General features: G+C 42.7%; 1 protein-coding gene across 2 annotated transcripts in view; it reads left to right on the plus strand.

Moving 5' to 3' along the window:
* Positions 1-24,703, plus strand: part of ENPP3 (ectonucleotide pyrophosphatase/phosphodiesterase 3) — a 221,176-nt gene that overhangs the window by 157,700 nt on the left and 38,773 nt on the right. For both annotated transcript variants that reach the window (XM_073575819.1, XM_073575820.1), the window contains exons 19-22: positions 11,681-11,729; positions 11,815-11,969; positions 16,127-16,262; positions 19,013-19,090. In XM_073575819.1, coding sequence (XP_073431920.1) covers positions 11,681-11,729; positions 11,815-11,969; positions 16,127-16,262; positions 19,013-19,090 — 418 coding nt within the window. The remainder of the gene's footprint in view (positions 1-11,680; positions 11,730-11,814; positions 11,970-16,126; positions 16,263-19,012; positions 19,091-24,703) is intronic.

Below are 24,703 nucleotides of genomic sequence, written 5' to 3' on the forward strand. Positions count from 1 at the left end.
TCAACTGGGCCGGCACCCAGGACCTGTCCTCCGGCCCATACCCCTTCCAATGAAATAGGTACTGTACTGACCACCGTACCAGCCTGGAATCTACGATGTGACCAATCTCATATTCCACATGTCCCTCAACCGAAACCAGAGGAGCAGCGGAATCGGATTCTACCCGGACTGCTTCAAAAGGTTTCAGTAGAGATCTATGGAAGACGTTAGGGATCTTGAAAGAGGGTGGAAGGCACAGCCTGTACGCCACTGGGTTGATTTTTTTCCACAATCTTGTACGGGCCAATGAATTTGGGGCCCAACTTGGCTGACGGAATCTTTAACTTAATGTTTCGCGTGGAGAGCCAAACTTTCTCTCCAACCTGAAGCATGGGACCAGGTGTTCGTTTCCTGTCCGTGAAAAACTTATACCTGCCTTCAGACCTAGATATACGCCGCTGGACTTCTGCCCATGTATCTTTTAACCACTGAACAGAGTCCTCAGCCCCGGGACACCCCGAATCTAGACGGGAAAACTCACCAAAATGAGAACTGAACCCATAGTTGATCAAGAAAGGGGGCATACCAGTGGATTGACTCACCCGACTATTGAAGGCAAATCCAGCCAACGGCAGTATATCACACCAGTCATTCTGTCTAGCAGAAGTCAGACATCTGAGGATCTGTTCCAGAGACTGATTAGTGCGTTCCGTCTGACCATTACTCTCGGGATAGAATGCAGACGAAAAGGACAGAGATATCCCTAATTTTTTGCAGAAAGCACGCAAAAACTTAGCCACAAACTGCACACCACGATTGGACACCACATTCAGGGGTACCCCATGCAAGCGGACCACATGCTGCACAAACAACCTGGATAAGGTCTCAGCAGAAGGTAATGCGGACAGGGGTACAAAATGAGCCTCCTTTGAAAATCTGTCCACCACTACCCATACCATTGTATTACGCCTGGAAGAGGGAAGATTGGTAATAAAATCCATAGACAGGTGGGTCCACGGTCTTTCGGGAACTGCCAAGGGCATCAGCTCCCCCGCCAGCCGGCTATGAGAGCTTTTAGAATGAGCGCAGACCCCACAACCAGAAATGAATTTCTTTATATCAGAACCAAGGGTAGGCCACCAGAAGATCCTAGCCACCGCCAGTCGCGTGGCTGATATACCAGGGTGAGCACACAGCTTGGATTCATGGAACTCTTGCAAGAGTTTAAGGCGAAGTTGCTCTGGGACAAACAACTTGCCTCCTGGTTTGTCCGCAGGAGCGAGCAACTGGGCCCCCTCAATTTCCCGTTGCAATTCAGACGAGATCCCTGCTAACACCACCCCAGGGTGCAGAATGGAGGACGGTGGCTCAGGGGCAGACACAGGATGAAAACTGTAAGATAAAGCATCAGCCTTGACATTCTTTGACCCTGGACGGAATGTAATAGTAAACTGGAAACGAGAAAAAAAAAGCGACCAATGGGCCTGTCTGGGCGTTAGTCTTTTAGCAGACTCAATGTATGACAAATTTTTGTGATCAGTGATCACAGTAACCGGGTGACTGGCCCCCTCCAAAAAGTGCCTCCACTCCTCAAACGCCAACTTGACCACAAGAAGCTCTCTATTGCCTACATCATAATTTCTTTCAGCAGCAGAGAACTTCCTGGAAAAGAAAGCACATGGCCTGAGGTTGGTAAGAGTGGCAGGCCCTTGGGACAACACTGCCCCCACCCCCACCTCGGAGGCATCCACCTCCACCACAAATGGTTTGGACGGATCTGGCTGTACCAGCACAGGAGCAGACATAAAACATTTTTTCAGAGTCGCAAAGGCCTCTTTTGCGAGCGAGGACCAATTTCTCACATCCGAACCTTTGCATGTTAGATCCGTGAGTGGTTTGACCACCTGTGAAAACCCCCAGATAAATTTGCGGTAATAATTGGCGAACCCCAAGAAGCGCTGAAGACCCTTAAGATCTCGGGGTTGCACCCAATCCGCAATGGTCTGCACTTTCTTGGGGTCCATGCGAAAACCCTCAGAGGATACAATTAATCCCAAAAAAGACAATTCTTGAACACAAAATACATATTTCTCCAATTTGGCAAACAGATGATTTTCTCTCAGTCTTTGGAGAACAGTTCGTACATGTTCCAGATGAGAATGCCTGTCGGAGGAGTATATCAAAATATCATCTAAGTAGATAACAACAAAACGACCAATGAGATCCGAGAATACCACGTTGATGAAATTCTGAAATATGGCGGGGGCATTGGTAAGACCAAACGGCATGACTAAATTTTCAAACAGTCCCTCGGACGTGAGGAACACAGTTTTCCATTCATCCCCCTCTCGGACCTTATCAAATTATATGCCTCCCGAAGATCCAGTTTGGAAAACCATTTTGCCCCTGATACTTGGTTGCACAAATCAGGAATCAACGGAAGGGGGTACGTATTCCATACAGTAATCTGATTAAGTTCCTGAAAATCAAGACAGGGACATAACCCGCCATCTTTTTTCTTTACAAAAAAGAAACCTGCCGCCACAGGTGAAACTGAAGGACGTATGTGTCCCTTGCGCAGGCTTTCAGCAATGTACTCCTTCATAGCCAAGCGCTCAGGGCTGGATAAATTAAACAGACGGGCTTTAGGTAATTTAGCCCCCGGGACCAGCTCGATAGCGCAGTCAAAGGGTCTATGTGGCGGTAAAGTCTCGGCTTCGCTTTCAGAGAATACATCTTCGAAGTCCTTCAGGCATTCCGGAATACCTTCCAGCTCGACAGATGATACAGACACAGATTTAACAGGTTCAACCAGCAATGCAGATTTATCACACAACTTAAAATCATTAAATCCCCATTGAACAATCTCCCCCGTTTTCCAGTTAATAACTGGGTTATGGCGTTGTAACCAGGGCATGCCCAACACCAACCCTGCAGGTAGATTGTCCAGAACCAAACAACGTAGGTTTTCCACATGAATAGCGCCCACTCTGAGCGAAATCAAGTCAGACACAAAGAGAATTCCCTCCTTAGTGAGAGGAGAGGAGTCAATGGCCACCACCTTCATTGGAACCTTGAGCCTATCTGTCCCTATCTTGCAGCGTGTGACCAATTGGGAGTCAATGAGATTAATGGATGATCCGCAGTCCACGAAGGCTTTAGAGGGAAAAGAACTACCGTCCACAAACAGTTCCACAAGAAGTAAAACCTTAGAAAACGAGGAAAAGGATACCTGATGGTCTGAGTAGTCTCCCCGCTGACTACCCAGACCTAGTCATTTCCTGCCGAATGGGTCGAAGACGGGCAATCAGGACACTCCCTTTTCCAATGTCCCGTTTTACCGCAGTAAAAGCATAACTGCTTGTCCTTCCGGCGTTTCCTCTCCGTATCCTTCAGGGAGAGGACGCCTACATCCATGAGCTCAGGGGCAGTCTCTTTTCCACTGGGGAACAATGGAGTCTCCACCTGTATCACCTCTCTGGCCCGCAGCCTGTGGTCCATCCGGACGGCCTGGGTCATGGCGTCCTCGAGAGAGTTAGGTGGGGGATGTAACGCCAAGGCATCCTGCAGCCGCTCGGACAAGCCTCTGCAAAAGAGTCCTCGGAGTGCGGCGTCGTCCCAAGAGACCTCTGCGGCCCAGCGGCGGAATTCAGTACAAAACCACTCAGCCGAGTGTTTCCCCTGACAGACGCTCATCACCATGTCCTCTGCCAATCACACTCGGTCAGGCTCATGATAAATGTGCCCGAGGGCCTCAAAGAATGCATTCACAGACACTCTCTCAGGAGCAGTGGGAGGAAGGGAGAAAGCCCAAGCTTGTGGGCACCCTCTTAATAAGGACGTAATGACCCCTACCTTCTGGTTTTCATCCGCAGAGGAACGTGGTCTCAAACTAAAAAAAGTTTGCAACCCTCCATGAAGATCCTGAACTCCTTTTTGTTCCCAGAAAAGAAGTCAGGTAGTTTAACAGGTGGTTCCGGGGACACCAGAACAACATCCCTCGCCCCAGCCCCCGGAGACCCAGCAGCTAAAGCCCCCCCCGCCCTGTCTCAGAAACCTGCTGAGAATGAGCCAGAGCTTGCTGCTCCAGGGATAAACCCTGAAACATCTGACTCAGATTTTTCATCTGGTCAGCCAGAGACTGTATGGGATCCATAATTCTCTGCACAAAAACCCCCCAAAAACTTAATGGTCAGTTATAATGTCAGGGTCCTGTCAGCGCCGGCGTGCAGCCTCCGCTGAGCAGGGACTCACCCGCACTGTAGGGGTGCCCGGGGTCAGGTACAGCCGGAAAGTACACACAGGACCTGGGGATGCTGAAGTTTAGCAAGCAGTGAAGGACCTACGGTCATGTGACTGCAAGGGGCGGGGCTTAGCATCCTGCTTCCACAGATGGCAGGACACTAAACAGAAATACTCAGAGTCAGGCAAAATGGAGGTCATACACAGAGATAGCAGAAAAGTACCAGGGATGAGACAGAATGGATAGTCGGGGCCAAGCAGGGGTCAAAACCAAACAGACATAGAAGGTACCAAGCAGAATCCAACAAGCAATATCCAGAGAACAGGCCGAGTCGTACACAGAGTATCAAGCAACCAGAATACAGCACAAACACACTCAGGGGTCACCACACTATGCCAAGGGCGAAAGTATAACTGACAGGGATGCGAGCTTCCTGAGGCTATAAGAAGCTTTCCCAGAACCAATGAGAGGCCACCATAATAAGTCCCAGGTGTGCAGGTAAGAGTCTGCACTGAGATCAAAACATTAACCCCAGAAGTGCAGGTCCACCAGCACTGGTATCATGACAAGTAGTATTACAGTTTAAATAAGAGTTATTTTTGTATTAAAATCTAATTAAATCAGTTATACAGGTGTAGTTTCCTATAAAAATCTTAATTGTAGTATAGAATCTAGTGATTTAGTTGCCAGAGAAAGTGTTTATTTTTTATGCAATTGAGGGGTGGAAGTGCAGAGCTGCTCATTGAGTTTCATTTACTGTTTCACAAGTGAGCACTGCCTAAAGTACTCAGTATGCAAATTGATGTGACGTAACGGTGTACTGAGCCCTTTTGACCACGTCAAGGGTTCACCGAAGCCGTCTCATTTGCCGCTAAGTCCCCTACTTTCTAAGCAGTTTAATTGGATTTTTGGGGGGGAAACTCCCTTTAAAATGATATTCCTAGGCTCAGTAATTAATCCTTTGGCAGGGATAACTTTCTGATCCGTACGAACACTGCCGGAAAAAGCCGAAGACTGCTGAATGCAGTGAATATTGCCGACAGTTAATGAGCTGTCCCGAGAGCAGATGCCCGGAGACAGCGGGACGGGAGGATGCGTCGCTGGACAAGTAAGTATAATTAGAATGACCCATATCTGTAAAGTTCAAGTTTGGGGCTCGGACACAAATTCGCGTCTTCTCCGGCCCCGAACCTTACAAAAAACTCAGGCGAACCCGCCGATCCCGATCATCGGGGGTTCGCCCACCACTAGTTAAGAGACCAATCTTGAATGGTGCAGTATTCATCGTCAACCTACAATTATTCTCTGTGCGACTGATGGAAATGGCTGAGTGGTTATCAGAGTTGTCACATCGGGTCTGATACACATTATTGTTTATTGCATTCTCATAGCTATGCCATTTTTCTTGTCTTCCAGTAGATGTATATATTTCTTTTACAGTGAAGCCTTTGGTAATTTTATTGGGTAGTAGGAGTCTTTTCTATGATCACTTAATTTTTGTGGACAGAACAATATACATGTTATTATCAGTGAAGGGTTGATGACCATTTATGGTACACATTAAAGTTTCTCCTTGACATTATTCATTTTTAGATATTTTAATTGTTTTTAACCCTTGTCGGTATCTGTTTTGATAACATAAATCCAATAAATTATGTACATTTCTACATAAGTACCATATTTTTTGTTGGCTATTTTTGAGTAGTAGGCCTGTCTTTTCTGTCATCAGTTTGTAATGTGTATGTTGTTCTGTCCACCAATATTATCAGTGAAGGGTGGCTTTAGTGAGTGAGCACCTATCAAGTTTCTTCTTGACTTATCTATTTTTGTAGATAAATCATGTTTTTAACGCTTGTCGATGTGTGTTGTGATGGCATAAATCCAATGAATATTTTATATTTTTGTAATCATTACCTTTGAGTGTGATTTTCATTTCTACATATCCTTTTTTGCTTGAATCTTGCCTCCCTTTATCTGTGCGTTTGGTGTGAGTACCTTTTTTATTGTTCCTGCCTGCATAATAAGTCATTGTATTTTCTATAAAGCTGAGAGAACCTCTTGTGATCTCATTACTTGGCAGACTTGTGTGCACTAGAAGTAAGCCAATTTCTTGAAATCCATGAGTAATTAATATACTGTATAAAATACATTGTAATTTTCTAAAGCTGTTGATTATGCAATAGATAAGCTTTAAATAGAAATTGAAATTTGACATTGGCCAACTACATTACTATTTTTACCGGTGTGGTATGGCGAAGGGTCATGTGGTTAATGGTAGATATGTATCACAGAGGTGGGTGACTCTGTGATGAAATCCTGGGCTTGTTTTTCTCAGCAGATGTTCTGCTGAGGTTTAATATGCATCGAGAAGGCTTCCAGGTGACTTGGAAAGATGGGTGGGTCCAGTCACCTACATACCCAATCCCAGGGGGTGTGTCTCAGCACCCGCATGGGCGGCAGTGCTGGCTAGAGTGAGCCAGAATGAGGAGGCCTGTGATCTACCTCTGGAGAGGACGCCTCTGAGGATAAGAGGTATCCGGGAACTTGTGCGGTCGTCACAGACAGTTAAAGGACACTAAACTATGTTAGGCTGAGCGAGGACTGTGGGTTCTATAAAGCCGAATGGTTACCGGACGATGCATGGGGTGCTGCACGTTGCCAAGTATCTGAGATTTGGTTTATGCTGTGTCTTATTAAACCGAATGGACTTTTTAATCCTGAGTGTCCCAACGTATTCCTCAATGACCAGCCAAGTGAGTACTCCCCATCTACAGATAGTGGAGACACGCTAGACCGGGTTAATAACAAAAGAATATAAAAAGGAAGAGCAATAAAGGATTTTGCCCGTCTTCTTTAGCAGGAGCGCCACTCTCCAGTTTCCCAGTTGCTGATTGGCGGTCACTCCAGCTTACCTGACCCTTCAGGCCAACAGTATTGTAGCACTGCTCGCCCAAATTGTGCACTATCAGTGCTGCTATCTTGAGGTGGACTTGCTTCTGCAGCATCAAAAGCACTCTGCAACTGAATCTGGTGGGGATTGTTGGCTAACCACATGGTCCAGCGATCTTAGCTGGCCTTCGTGTAATGATTATGAGTATTGTAAGACATTAATGCACACTCTGATTTAACACTGTTAACAATGGGGGGTGCCACAAGGGTCAGTAGTGTGCCCTCTTCTTTTTGATATATTTGTCAATGATGTTGTAGAGGGCATACAGAGTACAAATTCAATATTTAGAGATGATGATGATAAAATCTGTAAAGGAATCAACACAGAGGGTGATAATTTAATCTTACAGAGTGCTTTATGTAAGTTGGAGGCTTCAGCTGAGAAATGGCAATTTAAGTTTAATGTAGATAAATGTAAGGACTTGCACTTGAACATAGGAAATTAAATGTATAATTATATACAAAATGGTGAAACTTTCTGTTAAATGGTCACTGAAAAAGACTTGAGTCTATGGGTGAATGGCAAACTAAACTTTAGTGAACCGTTCCAGGCAACTGCTGCCAAAGAAAAGAAAATAATGGGATGCATTAAAAGAGGCATGGATGATGATTACAAGAACATAATTTTACCTCTATACAAGTCACTGGTGCAGCCACATTTAGAATACTGTGTACAGTTCTGGTCTCCGGTGTACATGAAGGATATAGCTGAAATTAATCAGGTGCAGAGAAGAGCAACCAAGGTTATTAAGGGAATAGGTGAGCTGCAATACCAAGACATGTTATCACACTTTTGAGTTATTGAAAAAATGAAGGCTTAAAGAGAACCTGTTAGCAGGATTTAACACCATAAAGTAAAATCATGGCCATAATGGTGCCGTTATGCTGATTAAATTGATAGCTGCTAGTCAGTGGTTGTTGTTTTAATTCGCCTCTAAATATTTTTTCTAATGATGTTTTCTGTGTATCAGGGGAGGTCTAGGGCAGGGTCTTTTCTTCTCCTCCGCCAGCCTCCTGTGATTCTTTACAGGTCACTAATTATTCAGTGCACAAAAAAGAAAAAATAGAGCACGCACACCTTTAGTACACAAATACCCTATGTGGCTAATATACAAATATTTACCGTATTTTTCAGACCATAAGATGCACTTTTTCCTCCAAGAATGTGGAGGAAAATGGGGGGTGCGGCTTAAAGTCCAGATGTACCCGCTTTGGCTGTGTGTGGGGAGCGTCAGTGGCGGAGCAGCGGGTCACAGGAGGCAGGAGCCAACGGCTTTGGCAAACTCCTGTGCCCATTGCTAAAAAGAAATGAATATTCATTGCATTTCATGCCCGTGGGAGTGGAGGGCATGGAATATTCATTTCTCTTCAATAGCTGACACACTGTTAGCCGCAACAGCCAACTTTCCTGCAGCTGATGGGCTTTCGCATGTGCCCGCTACTTAAGGCAAAGAATTTTTACTGCTCTCCACTCCCATAGGTGTGGAATGCAGTGAATATTCATTCCCTTTAGTAGTGGGCACACACAAACGCTTGGCAGCTGCAGGAAGCTGGAAGCTGTGGCTACCACTGTGCCCACTATTTACAGATCAGTGAATATTCACCTGTCTCTACGTGCATAGTCCCGGCGTGGGGAGTAGTGAGTATTTCGGTAGCTGTGCTCAACTTGTAAGCAGCCGCATGCTGTCCCTGCCATGCGCTGCTTACAAGCATAAAGCAGCTGCTGGCCTCAGAACAAGAAATTGCGAGGGAGCGCAGGAAGGTTAGTAGGATGGGTTATGTTTTTTTTAATGATTTTCTGATGGAGCCATGCATACAAGGATGGAGATGGGGGCCCTGCTTACCAGGATAGGAATGAGGAGGCCATGCATACCAGGATGGGGATGAGGGGGCCATGTATGCCAGGATAGGGATGAGGGAGCCATGCATACTAGGATGGGAATGAGGGGGCCATGCACAACAGGATGGGGATGAGTAGGTCATGCATACCAGGATGGGGATGAGTGGGCCGTGCATTCCAGGTTGGGATGAGTGGACCATGCATACGAGGATAGGGATGAGGGGGCCCTGCTTACCTGGATAGGGATGAGGAGGCCATGCATACCAGGGATGGAATGTGGGGGCAATGCATACCAGGATGGGGATATTAGTACAGAATTGACCACATTTTTTGCTTCATTTTTTTTTTCCTAATTTCCTCCTCTAAAACCTAGATGCATTTTATGGTCCGGTGTATTTTGTAGTCCAAGAAATACGGTACATACACAATGTGTCAGCAATCTGCGACTAATGAATACATGAATTCCATTATGCTGCAAACATTAACAATGTAAAGGTACTTAGCTAGAGTTTTTTGATTAAAGAGTGGAAAAACCATCCAACCACGTCAATGTGACCTTTTAATATGTATGGTCTCTATCACTAAATGTCTTACCTCTCTATGAGCCAAAACAGCCTCATGTGACTGGGGAATGAAAAGGAAATGGCATCTTCATTAAGCTAGGATCTCAATCTGTGCATGTGTAGAGGTCTGTCAGGGCCGTAGTCATGGCTGAGTTCATCGGGCCTTATGTGCCCTGGCCTTCAAAAACATAAAATCACGCTCCACTGTCAGCTTACTTGCCTGCATCACCAGGTCTGTTCTCCATTCCTTATGGTCACCTCCGGTCGCTTCTGAATAAACAAACACAGTCCAGGTACAACTCAATACGGAAAACTTTACTTTCATGACTTTGCAGCACATCCAGATCTGTTACAAGATTTTCAACAGCTTGTACATTACATGTTACTTCATCTTTCCCTGCACTCCTCTCCCTGTCACACTGCACTTACCTGGGTCGGACCATTTCCATCAGCTCCTCAGCATCCTCCCTGGCTAGCCTCACTGCATACGGGTGTTTCCTCAGCTGTTTTGCCACAGTTCTGAGGGCATCAGCCCAAGCAATGATCTGCCACATGGCGAGCGACCTGCCCTGTGGTGCTACGGTGACTTCTCCTACATCCCAAGTTCCTGTAGATGCTGTCATTGCTCTTACTGAAGCTATGCTGTCCCACTGACTCTGGATGGCTGGGAAAGTTGCAGGGTGCTGACTAGCTCGGGCATTTAGCAAACCTGAGCACTTTGGGCTACCTAGCCCTGACGAATCTACCAGAAACTATTCCTGCCTTAATCCCAGCTAACCCCTCCTACAGTTAACCATTTACACATATGAATTCTTGTCCAATACTAAGCACACCTGTAATATCCCATCTAGTGACCAAACTTGTACACTACCCTTTCCCTAACCATATACATTTCTACATATCGTGTTTTCTACACATCATTACGCGTAAACAATCTATACATAATTACACAAATATACACAATGAACCGGGACAAGTTAGGAGGATCAAGATCGTTTCAGTACCCCCCATACACATGCACCACTTCCGACACAATTTTATTGAGGCCCTTAAGACTGTCTGAGGAATTAGTGTGCACATGCACCGACCACCCTAATGATGGCACGGAATATAAAAAAGGAGACAGGTCACTGAATAATCGGTGTCCTCTAAAAGAATCACAGGAGGCTGCGGGATGGGTGGAAGAGCAAAAAAGACCCTAACTTCCTGGCCCACCACCGATCCACAGATATGTCATTATAGAAAAACTTTAGAGGCTAATTAAACAACAATCACTGATTAGATTCCTTCCAGGCATCAATTTAATCAGCATAGTGACACCATTATGGCCAAGCCTTTACTTAATAGTGTTAAGTTCTGATGACAGGTTCTCTTTAAGGCTAATCTTATTGCAATATACCGATATATGAAGAGGGCAGTACCGATATCTTTATAATAATCTTTTACACCTAGGCCAGCAATTATGACAAGAGGCCATCCACAACATCTAGAGGAAAGTAGGTTTAATCATAATCACAGAAGGAAATTCTTTACTGTATGAGCAGTGAGACTATAGAACTCTCAGTTGTAATAATCAGAGGATGGGGTATTTTTATTAAAGGAACGTTGGCATATTGCTGCTTTTTACAAGCACTATCCAGTTAGACCCATCTAGAAGGAAGGGAATAACCCTTTTATCTGTCTCCTTGTTCTAAACCATCTAGGTATTGTGTCTCTGTATCCTTCCCTATCAGACTCAGACAAATACAAAACTTAAGCACACCATACACATTAGACTAATCTGGAACTCAACTACTGAAATCATAAAGTTCGGCCGACAGTCTAATGTATATGGTGTAGTCTGACAGATGATTTGTGGGGAGGTTAAGGATCTGGCAAGTCTGATTTTGGACTGCCGATCCCTTTCACAGATACTACCATCACTCAATGGACCACAATAATTTAATTTATGATCATGTCCATCAAGCATCAATATGGTTTCTGTTTTTTTGACTGCTGAGATAGCTTACAAGGTAGTATCTAATGGCAGTGTTAATGTAACCTTAGTCTAATTTCATGCCATATTAACAACAGATAAATGACAGTATTTCATTTTTATCACTTCAGACTAATGAAGCCATGCTCAATGGAAGATTAACCCTTGCTCAAGAAAGCAGTGAGTAACGCAAGAATTGTTTTACCTTTTAGACTGTAAGCTTTTTTTCTGCACTGACTAATTACATTTCTACTTTGCTCTACAGTAAGTCAGTCGGAAGCAAAGAATTTGCCATATGGAAGGCCCAGAAATTTAATTGTTAATAGCTCGTATTGCCTCCTTCACCATGAAGGCTATGTGAGTGGTTATAGCCACAATTTATTCATGCCTCTCTGGAGTGCCTATACTGTTGAGGCACAGGTGAGTGCTACATAAAGCATACAGAGAAGAGTGGATCACAAATATGTGTATTTGACCATCTGACTGGAGTATTAGTTATTTAGAATAGCCATTTACTGCATCAGTTAAATAATTGATCACTTTTCTAGGGACCACAGCATTTCATGTCTTGGTACACATTAGACACATACATTGATGCCCACTGACAATGCACTCTATCTTCCTTTACACAAAACACCTATTGAGGAAGTACAGGTTTTACACTGTGTGAACAGTTATTAACAAATTTGTATTGTTGATGATTAATTTTATTATTGAATAACTACAGTGCTTCAGTTAATCCTGTCCTGAACATTAAGAAAGTAAAAGTGTCGTTTTTTCTTGTCTTAAAGTATCTTATGTGTGCGTCATTATTAGGCAACTGTTAGTGTGCAGAATAATTATGCAACTAAATGAAAAACGTAAATTTTCCCATCTCATTTATTTTTCATCTGTTAAAGTAAGAATAATAACCAAACATCTCAAAATGTATAAAACTGTATTTCTGACACTTAAAAAAAAAAGAAGCAGCGAACAATATAGCTGCCCTTCTTGTCTATACCAGTTATAATCCTTCCATCCATGAAGTCTGTAAGTTTCTTAAAGGGAAACTTTCAGGTCCCCCATGCCCTTCAATTCAGCAGCATTCACATACTACATTCCTTGCCTAACCAGCCTTTTATGAAATTATTCAATTACCTCCATGTTTAAAAAAAAGTATTTCAAACCTCCCCTTTTCCAATGAGAATAATGCCTTTGACTAGTTTGTGTGGCATTAGATTCCCCAAACTAGTTGACCCTCTTTGCATGTTATTTCACCCCTTTGGGCAAGATAACATTATTTGTGTCATTGCCAGCTTCCTGCAAATTTCGCACATGCATATGACTCTTTTCATGGGGATACACAAACTCCTGCACTGGATAGAACTGTTTCACCAACCTATTAAACAGTGCAGTGTTTTTGCTCTGTCATTGCAAGGGTTAATCAGTTCAGGTGATCTCCTGGAGCTTTCCATCCTGAATTGTCTCATCTGTTCCTTTCTGGCCACTCCCCTGTGGTATATACAGGGGGGAAAAAAGTATTTAGTCAGCCACCAATTGTGCAAGTTCTCCCATTTAAAAAGAAGAGAGAGGCCTGTAATTGACATCATAGGTAGTCCACAACTATGAGAGTTAAAATGAGAAAACAAATCCAGAAATCATCTTGTCTGATTTGGCAAGTGTTTGACCCATCCTGATTTCTTTTTCTTCTGCATGTTTGTTTAAATGTTTCAGATCACCAAATAAATTTAAATATTAGACAAAGATAGTGCAAGTAAACACAAAATGCAGTTTTTAAATGAAGGTCTTTATTATTAAGGGAAAAAGAAATCCAAACCTACAGGGCCCAGTGTGAAAAAGTGATTGCCCACTAAACCTAATAACCGGTTGGGTCGGGTTGGGTCACCGTTGGCAGCAATTACTGCAATCAAGCATTTGCGATAACAGAACAAAGAGTCTTTTACAATGCTCTGGAGGAATTTTGGCCCACTCTTCTTTGCTGAATGATTGTAATTCAGCCACATTTGAATAAAGAAGCAATGTTTTAATTAAATCCATGGATTATGCAAGTATTAAAAGTAAATAACATTGCTTGGTCCTTAGAGAAGCCATCTCATGAATATTTTTTAATACATCTGTGTATATGTAAGGAGGTGGCAGAGACCCTCATCTACCCCCTGCTCCCTCGTGCGCCAGGCCAGTGCACTTTATGCGGAAATTGTATATTAAATGTGATGTACCATTTATGTATTGATATGTATTCGTGTGCTGTGTTTGCAGTTTTTCCATGTGTGTTAAAGCAACATGTGATGTCTCTTTTAGCCTGTAATGTATCACTGTTAAACTGTATTGTGTTGCCCTGTACATATTAGAGGCAGGGACAGGAAGGATTAAAATATGGACTTGTCTAGCAGCCAGAAAAGGCGGCAGGAAGCTCCTGCTTCCAGGCAGTTGCCCGGGCACCTTTGCCCTGGGCAGGTGCTCAGCCATGTCAGGAGCCAAAGTCTCCCCTGGAGGGGAGAGGAGTGCTTCCCTGGACCCATGGGCAGTGAAGAGGGCAACAGGACTTTGTGAGCGCTCCGCCAAAGGGACTATAAGTGTCCAGCTACCGGCCACTGAAGCATCTCCATTACTACTGCTGCTGTGCTGACACTGCATTGAAGAAGAATAGGGAAAGAGCGGGAAGTTTTACTATATTTACTGAAACTACCTTTTCTACCTTTTTTACCTCGTTTATCCTACAAAATAAATAGTTTCCCTGTTGGATTATAACTATGTTCCTGGATCATGATTGCCTGGACTGCAGTACCTGAGGAGAAGAGGTAACTTGTCTGGGGGCTGCATCTGTCCTGTCTGTGTTTTATGTGCAAGGGGCCAAGGTGTGGACTGACTTTGTTGTAGTAGACTCGACCGCGACTACCACCCCGTACCACCTTGTTAAATTTGGCATAGTCGGCAGGATTGAACCCAGCAGCCCTGAAACCCTAAGAGTGTCATAGAAGGATCCGGGGTCTATGACCGGGGCGGGAGCAGCTGAGATGTAGTTTCCGCCACCTTTCCCCATTGGAACCAGATGAGAGGCTGACAGTGAGGTTAAGTTGCCCACCATGAAAGAATTGAAGATGGGCATCTGAGATGATGTTGACCGCTGTGAAAGAGACAAAGATGGTGGGTGTTGATGACTTAAAGATGGCGCCGACCACTACCGAGAAGATGGCCGTTGGCGCAAAAATGAGAGATGTTGCCACCTTTCATTGGCATCATGGAGAAGATTTGGTGCCAAAAGGCAGGGGGGTTTGCCCCCTTGTGAAGAAGGCCTCCCCTAAATGGGTGCGTGCAAAGAAGTTCCCACCCGTACAGCAGAACCCAACGAAACGGGTGGAACAGCCAAGGAGGATCCCACCCTCATATGGATGGAACCCAGGAGAGCAAGATGGCATGTTCGGAAGAGAGACGCCATTGTCCAGTGACATACCTGTCCGAATGCAGCGGAGGATTGCTGGGAGCTGGAGCACCGCGGGTGTGGAGAAGCAGGAGTCGGAAGGAGAAGGCGTAAGCAGTGGAAAGAGGGACCGTCGCGGCTGTGATACTGAGTTTGCGCCGCTGCAGTGGAGGACCGTCGCAGCCAGATGCAGTCAGTGAGTGCAACGCTTATCCTCGCCCCAGTCCCAGGAACTGTGTTCCTGGATCCTGATTGCCTAGTCTGCAGGGACTTAGGAGAAGAGGTAACTTGTCTGGGGACTGCATCTGTCCTGTCTGTGTTTTATGTGCAAGGAGCCAGGGTGTGGACTGACTGCTGTAATAGACTTGCCCGCGACTACCACCCAGTTCCACCATGTTACATATATGCGCATGTAATGTAGTGTGTGGTAATATGCTTACCTACCGCGGCCGTCTCCTGGATCCAGTGCTGCTCTGCCCCACTTCTGAGTGACGCCTCTTCAGACTCTCTGGGTCACATTGCTCTGTGTGATATAGTGGTTTTTACAACGTAGGTCTATGGAGTTTCAGAACAAGGCACCAGAGGCTTACTTTGTAAGAGAGATTTCCAGCTAAAGAATTGTGATCCAAATAGTTTGAAGTGTGGTGATGTCACTGAGATCAGGAACAGAACGGTGTATGTTAGCACACACTATACTACATGCACATATGTACAGATTTATTAAAAAATCTTCACGGAAGTGTTTCTTTAAAGATCAAACAGGCTGGCTTGCTAAGGGGTTAAATCTATACTGTTTCTAATGGGTGATGTGATCTGTTCAATTACTAAAAGTTTGTCACAAACATGTTCAAAACTGTAAAAACCTTGAAATTGCACCCTACCTAGTTACATCATACTGCAGCTTGAGAGTGGCAATTGTCTGCCCAATGTATGACGTTCACTTGCAGGACTGAGTGACTAAGTTCATAATACTGAACACTCTTTCATTGACTTTCCACTGATTTCATTACTTTTAGTAAGAAGCAAAGTTTGATTCCAGGCTGTCATTATTACTAAGAATGGAAAAATTCTGAAATATGACAAGGTGACCATGATTACTTGATGAATAAGGTATATGGATTAAATGACACTAAGTTTTCTGATTGTCCTGCACCAGGGAGAAGGCTCTTCTCTTCCTCCTACGATATCAGACTGTCTGCGGCCTGACGGTAGAGTCCCAGAGGCAAGCAGCCAAAATTGCTCAGAATACTTGCCAGATATGAGCATAACCCACAGCTTCCTCCATCCTCCCAGTAAGTACATTTCTTTAAATAGGGATTTGCAAAAGCTTTAATCATCTGGATGTGGCTGAACGTAAGTCTAAACCTATTACAAAACAAAAGCATTGCCAGTTGTGGGCGCTGATGTGGACTGGCAAGAGATGCACTCTGCATGGTTCTTGTTAAAAAGAACACCAACTTCATATGTGTATGCAGTATCAACATCGCAGTTGGCTCCACATAAAGGGGCATGTACTTGGTGCTCTATTTAGTGCTCGGCTTTGTAGGTACTTTCCATTTTTGAAGTTTTCCAATACAGAAATCCTTTTTTACTGTCCTCTTATGCAATAGTTTTAATTTCTTAGCAAAATGTAATGTGGTGTGACTTCAGACCAAAGTATGTAATAAAAGCATGAATCTTAAGAAAAGGAAAGTTCCTGGAAAAGAGGACAGCAGAATAGAGATGACATCTCCTTTTGATTATAAAAGTCTTCCTGTAATTGTTCTACAGTTAGTTTAATTATTGCTAAATGGTATTTATCTGTATTATGAAATGAGCTGAGATTTCTGCAGACTTTCTCATTTCTGTAATACGAGTTAATTTTTGCATATATGGTTGCATTTTTCAAATTTCCATTCCTCCAGTGGTGCCACTGACCTGGACTTGGATGACCATCCAATATGGGTACAATGTAGAGTTGAGCGAAACAGGTCGGCCAGATTAATAAGTCGCCGACTTATGGCAAAGTCGTGTTTCGCCGACCGAAACCCGACCACAGAATGAAGTCGTCCATGCGGTCGGCAAAGTGAGCGCCAAAGTCGGATTTCCCAGAATGCTTGCATGTGACTTTTTTCAGCCACTGAGCAAGGACGTACACTGTGGGCAACGAGATGACATGTGCAGTGTCCGGAGAGAGAGAGTTTTCGCGCACTTTAAAAAAGCGGTCCGGCATGTAGGTGTGTTTACTGTCCTCCACTCCCTGCCGACTTTGCTTCCCCATTGACTTGCATTGGGTTTCGTGTTTCAGTCGGACCTTCGACTTTTCACGATAGTCGGCCGATTTCGTTCGACTCGACTTTTGAGAAAGTTGGGTTTCATGAAACCGACTTGGCCCTAAAAAAGGCAAAGTCGCTCATCTCTAGTACAATGGTAACACAAATTGTCACCTTAGAGTGTGGGAGGTAAAATATGTCCATGTTATGGCCGTGTGACAACAAACTGTTCTCATCACCAAAGTTTGTACTTGTCAAGTGTTGTTGTCGCCATAAGAATGCTAAAATTGGGGAACTTGTTTGAGCCTTCTTAGAGTAAAAATTCGTACATTAATTGAAAATGTCACACTTTAGTCTTCAACTGTGCAAAAATAAAATAATAAAGCTTTTAATACAACAATATTGTGAAGGAGTACAGTTCTGGAAAAAAAATTTGTGACGACAGAAAGTGACTAACGATGAATTAGTCTAAAACATTTGGATCACCAAAACCATGGTCATAATGCGGAAAAATAAAAAAACAGACAAAACAAAATAATGTTAACTTATAAAAGGGCGCAAATTTAATAATGAATACGGCACACAAAGTTACTTTTAGAACCCTTTTTTACTCCAGAAAAATAAAGCGGAAAAGCAATTATGAATTAAGGACACTTGGCCCATATTCATCAAGACTGGTATTGCTCATGCTGGTCTTGATGAAGAAGCTTTCCTGAGTCAGACACTCCAGATTTGTTAAGAAGCACATGATTCTTAATGTATCAGGAGCATCTGACAAGTGGTGTGCTCCTCTGTGCATGCCCTGCCACAAATCGTACTTGGGTCAAGGACTGGAGTAAGATATGTGGCATAAAGAACACCACTCCGGCTCTGCGTACTTTATCGAAACTGGACGAAAAAGATGTGAAAATACTATAAGTTACAATAATTTAGCACACCATCGCATTGCAACAACATTTTGTGACTTTTCCTAGCTTTTTGCCCCAAAATTTTGGCATAAAAACTTTGATGGATCGGGGGAATAATGTATGGCGGGACATATTTATCAAGCTAAATTTGTCGGAATTCAGACATAATTTGAACCAAAAAACTGTCATTCATGATTCGCACCATATTTAGTATGTGATTTAGACACCGGAGTAGTTTCTGTGGAAGTTTTCAATTTGGCACCTATTCAGGACTTTTTAATGAATTCACAACTTTTGGTGAAAGTTGCAAAAAAACAACAACAAAAAGAGGTTCAAGACAAAAATAAAGAGCATTTTTTATTTTGCGCCAAATTCATGAAGTGCATTTAGAAGAATTTAGCACCTAAAAGGACAGCAAAAACAAAATAAAAATAGAAAGGTGACTTTGATTAATTGCAAATCCTGACTTGGGCCCTTAGACATGAACCATTTTCATAATCTGATGCATTTTAATCTTATTTTGTCTAGATTAGCTAAGAATGTGTGTGCCCCATTGTGTAGACAGTACAGAGAGTTTATATATATATGTAAATATACCGTATGTATATGTTTGGAATATATGTATTCCAGATATATGCACAATTAATCTTTTTCTGTGACCTCAAGTTAAAGAATTTTAACTTTTTAGTTGACATGTTAGTTAATTTTTAGCGATTGATGTTCTACAGTACTTTAATTTTTTTCCCACCATTATTGTGCACTCTTCAGACTGTTACTGATAGGTTTATTAAACTGCTGAAATAGATTCATTGTGAAGTTCTCAGTTTTTTCCGATTCAGGCTGCTGTTGTCATTCACAAAGTAATCTTTATTTTTTTTACAGACTTTAATACCAGCTCTGTGGAACAGTATGATTCTCTAATTACAAGTAATCTCGTACCGATGTACAAGGAGTTCCTAAGTGAGTGTAATTTACATTGCATATTGGAGTGAATTAATGATATTTGTGCACTCTATGGAGACAATGAAGTTATAATCTCGCCGTAGCCACTTGCTTTTAGTCATCGGGGCAGCGCAGGGTGTGGTTCCAGTCACTGCTTACTTGTCGCGTCCGTCTGCAAGTCTGGGCTGCAGACAGGCAGCGCCCCGAGTAGCACCGACACCCTTTAACCCTATACAGGGATCTGGATTTACTGCAGAGCCCAGGAAGCGCTGTCTGAACAGGAGCAGAGTGCCAGAGCAGAACGGTCGCAATAGAAAAGCAAGAAGGGAGCCAAAAATGGAGTCGGAAACCAGGCGAGCAGTGGAGGTACAGAAACGGCAGGCAGAGGCAGAGTCGAGAGTCCAGGCAGAGGTCAAAAACCGGGAGAGTAGTGGAGGTACAAAATCGTCAGGCAGTAGAGGGGGTCAGGAATCCAGGCCAAGGTCAGCGTCAGTAATCGGGAGAAATGCAAGGTACAAAAATGAATAAAAAAAATAAAAAACAAATCTGAACTGAGAAAGTAAGTTAATGTGTATGCACAATGTAAGTGCATATTAACACATGACCATTAACCAGAGAAAACAAAAAGCAAAAAACAAATATCCTGAACTAAAAAGTAAAAAATATACTGCAAATAATGCATAAAGGTAGTAATAATAATAAGGGTATTCAGTAAACATAATTTTGATCAAAATAATGCACAAGCCATCCCGCCACGTCACGGCAACCCTTGTGGGACAGTCCCTACTCTAGTATTTAAAACCTTTTCACTTGCCAAGTGACGTGAATGTGAATAAGGATCGAGCGGCTGAACCACTAGTAACATCTTAGGCCAGACTGGATGGCTTTCCCAGCTCAGAAAAAGGGCGGTCACACCCATATATGCACTGAATGCACAATGAAATGAATAAAAAACAAATCTGAACTGAGAAAGTAAGTTAATGTGTATGCACAATGTAAGTGCATATTAACACATGACCATTAACCAGAGAAAACAAAAAGCAAAAAGCAAATATCCTGAACTAAAAAGTAAAAAATATACTGCAAATAATGCATAAAGGTAGTAATAATAATAAGGGTATTTAGTAAACATAATTTTGATCAAAATAATGCACAAGCCATCCCGCCACGTCACGGCAACCCTTGTGGGACAGTCCCTACTCTAGTATTTAAAACCTTTTCACTTGCCAAGTGACGTGAATGTGAATAAGGATCGAGCGGCTGAACCACTAGTAACATCTTAGGCAAGACTGGATGGCTTTCCCAGCTCAAAAAAGGGCGGTCACACCCATATATGCACTGAATGCACAATGAAATGAATAAAAAACAAATCTGAACTGAGAAAGTGAGTTAATGTGTATGCACAATGTAAGTGCATATTAACACATGACCATTAACCAGAGAAAACAAAAAGCAAAAAACAAATATCCTGAACTAAAAAGTAAAAAATATATTGCAAATAATGCATAAAGGTAGTAATAATAATAAGGGTATTTAGTAAACATAATTTTGATCAAAATAATGCACAAGCCATCCCGCCACGTCACGGCAACCCTTGTGGGACAGTCCCTACTCTAGTATTTAAAACCTTTTCACTTGCCAAGTGACGTGAATGTGAATAAGGATTGAGCGGCTGAACCACTAGTAACATCTTAGGCCAAACTGGATGGCTTTCCCAGCTCAGAAAAAGGGCGGTCACACCCATATATGCACTGAATGCACAATGAAATGAATAAAAAACAAATCTGAACTGAGAAAGTAAGTTAATGTGTATGCACAATGTAAGTGCATATTAACACATGACCATTAACCAGAGAAAACAAAAAGCAAAAAACAAATATCCTGAACTAAAAAGTAAAAAATATACTGCAAATAATGCATAAAGGTAGTAATAATAATAAGGGTATTTAGTAAACATAATTTTGATCAAAATAATGCACAAGCCATCCCGCCACGTCACGGCAACCCTTGTGGGACAGTCCCTACTCTAGTATTTAAAACCTTTTCACTTGCCAAGTGACGTGAATGTGAATAAGGATCGAGCGGCTGAACCACTAGTAACATCTTAGGCCAGACTGGATGGCTTTCCCAGCTCAGAAAAAGGGCGGTCACACCCATATATGCACTGAATGCACAATGAAATGAATAAAAAACAAATCTGAACTGAGGAAGTAAGTTAATGTGTATGCACAATGTAAGTGCATATTAACACATGACCATTAACCAGAGAAAACAAAAAGTAAAAAATAAATATCCTGAACTAAAAAGTAAAAAATATACTGCAAATAATGCATAAAGGTAGTAATAATAATAAGGGTATTTAGTAAACATAATTTTGATCAAAATAATGCACAAGCCATCCCGCCACGTCACGGCAACCCTTGTGGGACAGTCCCTACTCTAGTATTTAAAACCTTTTCACTTGCCAAGTGACGTGAATGTGAATAAGGATCGAGCGGCTGAACCACTAGTAACATCTTAGGCCAGACTGGATGGCTTTCCCAGCTCAGAAAAAGGGCGGTCACACCCATATATGCACTGAATGCACAATGAAATGAATAAAAAACAAATCTGAACTGAGTGTGTGACCGCCCTTTTTCTGAGCTGGGAAAGCCATCCAGTCTGGCCTAAGATGTTACTAGTGGTTCAGCCGCTCGATCCTTATTCAAATTCACGTCACTTGGCAAGTGAAAAGGTTTTAAATACTAGAGTAGGGACTGTCCCACAAGGGTTGCCGTGACGTGGCGGGATGGCTTGTGCATTATTTTGATCAAAATTATGTTTACTAAATACCCTTATTATTATTACTACCTTTATGCATTATTTGCAGTATATTTTTTACTTTTTAGTTCAGGATATTTGTTTTTTGCTTTTTGTTTTCTCTGGTTAATGGTCATGTGTTAATATGCACTTACATTGTGCATACACATTAACTTACTTTCTCAGTTCAGATTTGTTTTTTATTCATTTCATTGTGCATTCAGTGCATATATGGGTGTGACCGCCCTCTTTCTGAGCTGGGAAAGCCATCCAGTCTGGCCTAAGATGTTACTAGTGGTTCAGCCGCTCGATCCTTATTCACATTCACGTCACTTGGCAAGTGAAAAGGTTTTAAATGCTAGAGTAGGGACTGTCCCACAAGGGTTGCCGTGACGTGGCGGGATGGCTTGTGCATTATTTTGATCAAAATTATGTTTACTAAATACCCTTATTATTATTACTACCTTTATGCATTATTTGCAGTATATTTTTTACTTTTTAGTTCAGGATATTTGTTTTTTGCTTTTTGTTTTCTCTGGTTAATGGTCATGTGTTAATATGCACTTACATTGTGCATACACATTAACTTACTTTCTCAGTTCAGATTTGTTTTTTATTCATTTCATTGTGCATTCAGTGCATATATGGGTGTGACCGCCCTTTTTCTGAGCTGGGAAAGCCATCCAGTCTGGCTTAAGATGTTACTAGTGGTTCAGCCGCTCGATCCTTATTCACATTCACGTCACTTGGCAAGTGAAAAGGTTTTAAATACTAGAGTAGGGACTGTCCCACAAGGGTTGCCGTGACGTGGCGGGATGGCTTGTGCATTATTTTGATCAAAATTATGTTTACTAAATACCCTTATTATTATTACTACCTTTATGCATTATTTGCAGTATATTTTTTACTTTTTAGTCAAGGTACAAAAACGGCAGGAAACAGAGTAGTCAGAAGTTCAGGCTGAGGTCGGAGTTAATGATAGGCAATCACAAGTAACACGTAGGGGAACCAAGAATATATCCGGCGGCTTGCAAGCCCAGTCCCAAGGTATTTGAGGGATCAGGTCGTCCCTCACAGGCTCCCGGGCTGGTGATGTCATCAGGACCGCCCCGAGGACCAGACCTGATGATGATGCACCAGCCCCTTCATAACTGACAGAGGAGCGGAGTCTGCGTCCAGTAGACGCCTGCGCAGAAGCCCTTTCATTGTTGCCCCCTCACTCGGGCGCGAGCCACGGCACCTCCTAGTGGTTGAGGGCGGAACAGCAGGCCCCGAGATCGACGACGACATGTCAGTCCGGCGTCTCCTGGTGGCCGAGGCCTGGACAGCAGGCCCCGAGCCCGAGGGCGGCGTGACATTACTGCTGTGATCAGCAGCATGTTTGTGTGCCAAGCAGGCTGTCAATCAATGTGCCATGGAGGAATTACAGCACACTCACTGTATAGAGATAAGTGACTGTCCGCTCCCTGCACCGCCCTGATGACTGGAAGTGAGTGGCTGCAGGGAGAATACTTAATTTTCGCTCTGTAGCTGCTGCTCCAGCAAGCTTGCTAAACAGGATTTTAATGCTATTTACCTGCAGCTTAACACTATATCTGCAGATAAATAGCGTTTTTGGAATGCCTTGACATTCTGGATCAAATAGTTATCAGTTGCAAGTCAAAAATGGCCAGTTTTAGCTTTCATTATATTTCCACTGCTCCCTTGAATATTCAGGATTTTTTATAAATCAACTATACGGTTCCAGAGATATGGGCCTTTTTTTGGTGATAATTTTTGTTTTTTTTTAAGGGGGTGTGGCTCATAGAAATATCTGAGGGGGTGTCTTTATGATGCTCTGCATAATTACTCTGTGAGGCACAGCCCCTTTGTAAAGACCATAAAAAGTAGCACCAAATTAAAAGAATCATATCTCTGTAACTGTACAGTGGCATGTAAAAGTTTGGGCACCTCTTGTCAAAATTCCTATTACTGGGAACAGTTAAGTTGAAGATGAAATGATCTCTAAAGTTGAAGATGACACATTTTCTTAGTATTGTAGGAAAAAAAATGCTGTCATTTTTTACATTTTAAAAATTACAAAAAGGAAAATGGGCTGGTGCAAACATTTGGGCACCCTTGGAGATTTGTGTGCACATATAACTTTGATCCAGGTTTTAGACCTTTATTAGCCTGTTAGGGTTATGGCTTGTTCATTATCATCGTTAAGAAAGGCCAGATTATGTAAATTTTCCAGTGTTATAAAATTTCAGCCTCGTCTAACCTTGTGCCGAAAAACAGCAGCCATGTGTTTTTAATCAGCTGCCTAGCACTGTGAAGCTGATAATGGTGGAGGCCCACAAAGCAAGAGCAGGTTATAAGAAGATGGTAAAGTGTTTTCCTCGAGTCGAAATGTAATTAAGAAATGGCAGTTATCATGAAAAGTGGAGGTCAAGATAACGTCTGGAAGGCCAAGCAAAATTTCAGTTAGAATTGCTTGCAGGATTGCTCGAGAGGCAAAGTAGAACCCCTCCTTGACTGCAATAGACCTTCAGAAAGATTTAGAAAACTCTGAAGTTGTGGTACATTCTTCTACAGTTCAGAAACACCTGCACAAATATGGCCTTCATGGAAGAGTCATCAGAAGCAAACCTCTCCCGCTGTCCTCACCATAAAATTCAGCATCAGAAGTATGCACCCTTTGTTTCATAGCAGCCATTTGGTAAATTCAAAAAAGTTCCTTTTTTCTCATTAATGTACACTCTGCACTCCATCTTAACTAAAAAAAAAGAAATGTAGACATTTTTGCAAATTTATTAAAGAAAAACTTAAATATCACATGGTCATAAGTAT

The sequence above is a fragment of the Dendrobates tinctorius genome, unplaced genomic scaffold (genome assembly GCF_039654945.1).
Source record: "Dendrobates tinctorius isolate UK_male_01 unplaced genomic scaffold, ASM3965494v1 ptg000046l, whole genome shotgun sequence".
Lineage (NCBI taxonomy): Eukaryota > Metazoa > Chordata > Amphibia > Anura > Dendrobatidae > Dendrobates > Dendrobates tinctorius.